This window comes from Berghia stephanieae, chromosome 8, assembly GCF_034508935.2.
Source record: "Berghia stephanieae isolate SIO BIC M18660-M18661 chromosome 8, UCSD_Bste_1.3, whole genome shotgun sequence".
In the NCBI taxonomy this organism is placed as follows: domain Eukaryota; kingdom Metazoa; phylum Mollusca; class Gastropoda; order Nudibranchia; family Aeolidiidae; genus Berghia; species Berghia stephanieae.
In genome coordinates, this window is record NC_088367.1 from 49528711 (window position 1) to 49535026 (window position 6316).

The 6316-nt window shown below is 34.3% G+C and overlaps 1 protein-coding gene across 1 annotated transcript in view; it reads right to left on the reverse strand.

Moving 5' to 3' along the window:
* LOC144979042 (uncharacterized) overlaps window positions 1–6035 on the reverse strand; it is a 59375-nt gene extending 53340 nt beyond the window's left edge. Inside the window, exons 1-5 of the mRNA XM_078925658.1 lie at window positions 5996–6035; window positions 5110–5406; window positions 3525–3818; window positions 1928–2224; window positions 355–651 (exon numbers count right to left, since the gene is read on the reverse strand). Coding sequence (XP_078781784.1) covers window positions 355–651; window positions 1928–2224; window positions 3525–3818; window positions 5110–5406; window positions 5996–6035 — 1225 coding nt within the window. The remainder of the gene's footprint in view (window positions 1–354; window positions 652–1927; window positions 2225–3524; window positions 3819–5109; window positions 5407–5995) is intronic.
* Window positions 6036–6316: the final 281 nt, after the last annotated feature.

Genomic DNA, 6316 nt, shown 5'->3' on the forward strand with positions numbered 1-6316 from the left:
AGCTCTTTACTCACTTGAGACCATGACAGATGTCATTTACGAATTACCAGTTAAAGCTATAATCCGTATTTGCAAAACAAACATACAATAGTGAGTAGAGCAGTCACTTATGTTGATAATTACAAGGATTGAAATGAGCACAGAAGAGCAAGAGGACACAAGAGAATAAAAACATCTTGCATTAAAGGGAGTTCACCCACGAATACTGCCAATCCAGCTGTCCAAGAGATGTTCGCTGCACACAAGTCTTTATCTACCATTTCAAAAAAAGAGAATAAAATAACCGCCGCCCCCGAAATACCAAACAAAAACAAACACACACACAAAAACACTAAACAAAAATGAACGAATTACTTTTTAGAATTGTCGTCATTGATGTTTTTAGGTCAGTTCCATTTTTCAGTCTCAGCATACACACGCACTTCCCTCCGTCCATATCCTTGATCATGTGAAAAATTATAGTTGTTTTGTTTTGACCAGTTTTAGTGTAGCTCTGTCCGTCTCCGGAACAGACAAGTTTGGTTTCAGAGACATCGTTCTCAGATCCACGTGTGAAACACTTGACGTTGACAGATTCTCTATTTAAAATTGGAAAATGTCTTTCATTCTCTATCGCTTTATCGTTTAGGGTCAAAACTGGAAAGGCTGGAACTGGTGATTGAAAAGAGATGGAAAAACATCAACCTGGCAATGTATGCATGGAAATAAATTACATTAAAAATCAAAATAATGGTATATTTTTTGATTAAGTAAAAGACCATATTTTCTTAATAGAGGTCGTTATATTTTATTAAATTGTATAAGGTATAACTATGTTTCAGTCACTAAAATCATTCATATAAAATGACTAAATTTGAAAACTAATAATTTCTTATAGAAATTAACAGACCAAACGATTTTTTTTACTTCTAAAATGTTTTTTAAAATAACATCTTTAAATATCAAGTACCACTGTTGAGGAGCTTGGGTCGTTTGTATAAGAGAAGCTGCAAAAAGTTAAATTGCATTACGATATTACTACAGATAATTCCATTTTGCGTAGATTTATGGATTCATTATGATATTCGCAATCGAGACCTTATGATCTTCAATTAAATAAAAAAAATCATGATTTCGCGAATGTTGATAAAGCCACTACATTTACATTTTCACACAATATTCAATTGTCAAATGAGTACCCGGTCAATTAAATTGTGTTCTATGTCGAAAATAAAACATAATTACGCATAACTGGAACTACATGACAAGTGTTTAGGAAAGTTAGTTGAACAGACACTCATGATGACAAGAAATGAAGTGAATATAGAGAAATGCAAGAAGGCAATGAATAATTAAATCGTCATGCGGCCTGAAGGAGTCGAACCTTGGAAACGACTGTTACGGCACCTCCCTCCCCATGAACGCGAGAGGGACATTCTACAATCGACGCCACCCCCTCAATAAAATGGGTTAATATGTAGTACCAATCTTAAGTCTCTCTCTTTCTCTCTCTCTCTCTCTCTCTCTCTCTCTCTCTCTCACTCTCTTTCCCTTTTCTATATCTCTCTTATTCTCGGAATCCTTCTCAAATTTTGGAGCTCATGAGGTAACACATACACCACAAGAGGTCATTTACGTTACCTGTTAAAGCTATAATCCGTATTCGCAAAACAAACATACAATAGTGCGTAGAGCAGTCACTTATGTTGGTAATTACAAGGATTGAAATGAGCACAGAAGAGCAAGAGGACACAAGAGAATAAAAACATTTTGCATTAAAGGGGATTTAACCCACGAATACTGCACATCCGGCTGTCCAAGAGATGTACGCTGCGCACAAGACTTTATCTACCATTTCAAAAAAAGGGAATAAAATACCCCCCCCCACCCCGAAATACCAAACAAAAACAAACAAAAAAACAAAACAAAACAAATAGGAACGAATTACTTTTTAGAATTGTCGTCATTGATGTTTTTAGGTCAGTTCCATTTTTTAGTCTCAGCATACACACACACTTCCCTCCGTCCATAGTCTTGTTCATGTTAAAAATTATAGCTGTTTTGTTTTGACCAGTTTTAGTGTAGCTCGGTCCGTATCCGGAGCAGACAAGTTTGGCTTCAGAGATATCGTTCTCAGATCCACGTGTGAAACACTTGACGTTGACAGCTTCTCTATTTAAAATTGGCAAATGTCTTTCATTCTCTATCTTTTTACCGTTTACGGTCAAAACTGGAATGGCTGGAACTGGTGATTGAAAATAGATGGAAAAAATCAACCTGGCAATATGTCAGAATCAAATACATGAAGAAATGTACATTAAAAATCTGAATGACGGGTGTTTTATGATTAAGTAAAAAACAATATTTTTTTAATAAAGGTCGTTATATTTTGTTAATAAGGAATGTTTATGTTTTGCTCAATAAACTCATTCAAATACAATAACTAAATTTTGAAAATTTATTATTTATTTTTGCTGTTAACAGTATTAACGTTGATTTTACTTCTGAAATGTTTTTTTTTTTAAAATAACATCTTTAATTATCAAGTACTACTATTGAGATGCTCGGGTTATTTGTATAAGAAAATCTGCAAAAAAGTTAAATGCATTACTATATTACTACAGATATTACTATCTTGCAAAGGTTTATGGATTTATATTATGATATTCGCCATCGAGACATTATGACCTTCAATTAAATAAAAAATTATGATTTCGGGGAATCTTCATAAGGCCATTTTATTTACATTTTCTCACATTATTCAGATGTAAAATGAGTACCCGGACAATTAAATTGTGTTCTATGTCGAAAATGAAACATAATTACTGATAACTGGACCTACATGACAAGTGTTGAAGAAAGTTAGTTGAACAGACACTCATGATGACAAGAAATGAAGTGAATGTAGACAAATGCAAGAAGGCAATAAAAAATTAAAGCGTCATGCTGCGGGAAGGAGTCAAAACTTGGAAACGACTGTTACGTCACTTCCCTCCCCATGAGTGGGAGAGGGACATTCTACAATCGACGCCACCCCCTCAATAAAATGGTTTTATATGTAGTACCACTCTCAAGTCTCTCTCTCTCTCTCTCTCTCTCTCTCTCTCTCTCTTTCTCTCTCTCTCTCAAGTTTTGAAGCTCATGAGGTCAAAATACATACACCTCAAGAAGCTATTTATGAGTTAACAGTTTAAGATATAAACTCTATTCTCAACACAAACGCCCAACATAGAAACGATGTAGACCTTAAGTTCTCTTTGATATATTAGGTGATATCAATTTTTAAAAGTGAGTAGAACAGGCACTTATGTTGATAATAAAAAGAATTGAAGTGGGCACAGAAGTGCAAGAGGACATTAGAGAATAAAAACGATTTGCAGCAAAGGGGAGTTAAACCCACGAATACGGCACATCCGCCTGGCCAAGAGAAGGACGCTGCACACAAGACTTCATCTGCTTTTTTAAAAAAGTGAATAAAATAAACCCCCAAAAATACAAAACACAAACATACAAGAAACAAAACAAAACAAAAAAGAACGAATTACTTTTTAGAATTGTCGTCATTGATGTTTTTAGGTCAGTTCCATTTTTCAGTCTCAGCATACACACGCACTTCCCTCCGTCCATATCCTTGATCATGTGAAAAATTATAGTTGTTTTGCTTTGACCAGTTTTAGTGTAGCTCGGTCCGTCTCCGGAACAGACAAGTTTGGCTTCAGAGACATCGTTCTCAGATCCACGTGTGAAACACTTGACGTTGACAGATTCTCTATTTAAAATTGGAAAATGTTCATTCTCTATCGCTTTATCGTTTACGGTCAAAACTGGAAAGGCTGGAACTGGTGATTGAAAAGAGATGGAAAAACATCAACCTGGCAATTTGTGCATGAAAATAAATTACATTAAAAATCAAAATGATGGTATATTTTTTGATTAAGTAAAAGACCATATTTTCTTAATAGAGGTCGTTATATTTTATTAAATTGTATAAGGTATAATTATGTTTCAGTAACTAAATTCATTCATATACAATGACTAAATTTGAAAATTAATAATTTCTCATAGAAATTTACAGACCAAACGTTCTTTTTTATTTCTAAAATGTTTTCTAAAATAACGTCTTTAAATATCAAGTACCACTGTTGAGGAGCTTGGGTCGTTTGTATAAGAGAAGCTACAAAAAGTTAAATTGCATTACGATAACACTACAGATATTATCATTTTGCGTAGATGTATTGATTTATATTATGATATTCCCTATCGAGACCTTATGACCAATTAAATAAAAAATCATGATTTCGCGAATGTTGATAAAGCCACTACATTTACATTTTCAAACAATATTCAATTGTAAATTGAGTACCCGGTCAATTAAATTGTGTTCTATGATGAAAATAAAACATAACTACGCCTAATTGGAACTACATGACAAGTGTTTAGGAAATTTAGTTGAACAGACACTCATGATGACAAGAAATGAAGTGAATATAGAGTAATGCAAGAAGGCAATAAATAACTAAAGCGTCATGGGCCGGGAAGGAGTCGAACCTTGGAAACAACTGTTACGGCACTTCCTTCCCCATGAACGTGAGAGGGAGATTCTACAATCGACGCCACCCCCTCAATAAAATGTGTTAATATGTAGTACCAATCTTATGTCTCGCTCTGTCTCTCTCTCTCTCTCTCTCTCTCTCTCTCTCTCTCTCTCTATCTCAAGTTTTGAAGCTCATGAGGTCAAAATACATACGCCTCAAGAGGCTATTTATGAGTTAACAGTTTAAGATATAAACTCTATTCTCCACACAAACGCCCAACACAGAAACGATTTAGACCTTAAGTTCCCTTCGATATATTAGGTGATATCAATTTTTAAAAGTGAGTTGAGCAGGCACTTATGTTGATAATGAAAAGAATTGAAGTGTGCACAGAAGTACCATAGGACATTAGAGAATAACAAAGATTTGCAGCAAAGGGGAGTTAAACCTACGAATACGGCACATCGCCTGGCCAAGAGAAGGACGCTGCACACAAGACTTCATCTGCAATTTTTAAAAAGTGAATAAAATAAACTCCCAAAAATACAAAAGACAAACATACAAGAAACAAAATAAAACAAAGAAAGCGAATTACTTTTTAGAATTGTCGTCATTGATGTTTTGAGTTCAGTTCCATTTTTCAGTATCAGCATGCACACGCAATTCCCTCCGTCCATAGTCTTGTTCATGTGAAAAATTATAGTTGTTGTGTTTTGACCAGTTTTAGTGTAGCTCGGTCCGCCTCCAGAACAGACAAGTTTGGCTTCAGAGACATCGTCGGGTGATCCACGTGTGAAACACTTGATGTTGACAGATTGTCTATTTAAAATTGGAAAATTTCTTTCATTCTCTATCGCTTTATTGTTTACGGTCAAACCTGGAAAGGCTGGAACTGGTGATTGAAAAGAGATGGAATAAAATCAAGCTGGCAATGTGTGCATGAAAAAAATTACATTAAAAATCAAAATGATGTTATTTTTTGATTAGGTAAAAAAACATATTTTCTTAATAGAGGTCGTTATATTTTTTAAAATTGTATAGGGTATAATTATGGTTTAAGTCACTAAATTCATTCATATATAATGACTAAATTTTGACAATTTTAAATTTATTTTTGCTGTTAGCAGTACGATCGTTGTTTTTACTTCTAAAATGTTTTTTTAAATAACGTCTTTAAATATCAAGTACCACTATTGAGAAGCTCGGGTCATTTGTATAAGAAAAGCTGCAAAAAGTTAAATTGCATTACCATAATACTACAGATATAACCGATTTGACTGTGATTTCAGGATTTATGATATGAAACTCGCCATCGAGACCCCAGGACCTTCAATTAAATAAAGAATCATGCTTTCGGCGATTCTTGAAAAAAGCATTTCATTTACAATTTATCACAATAATCAGTTGTAAAATGAGTACCCGGTCAATTAAATTGTGTTCTTTGTTAAAGTTAAAGCATAAGTACGCCAAATTCGAACTACATGACAAGTTTTGAGGAAATTTAGTGGAACAGACGCTCATGATGACAAGAAATGAAGTGAATATAGAGAAATGCAAGAAGACAATATAATGCGTCATGCGCCTGGTTTTATATGTAGTACCACTCTCAAGTCTATCTCTCTCTCTCTCTCTCTCTCTCGCTCTCTCTCTCTCTCTCAAGTTTTGAAGCTCATGAGGACAAAATACATACACCTCAAGATGCTATTTATGAGTTAACAGTTTAAGATATAAACTCTATTCTCAACACAAACGCCCAACACAGAAACGATTTAGACCTTAAGTTCTCTTCGATATATTAGGTG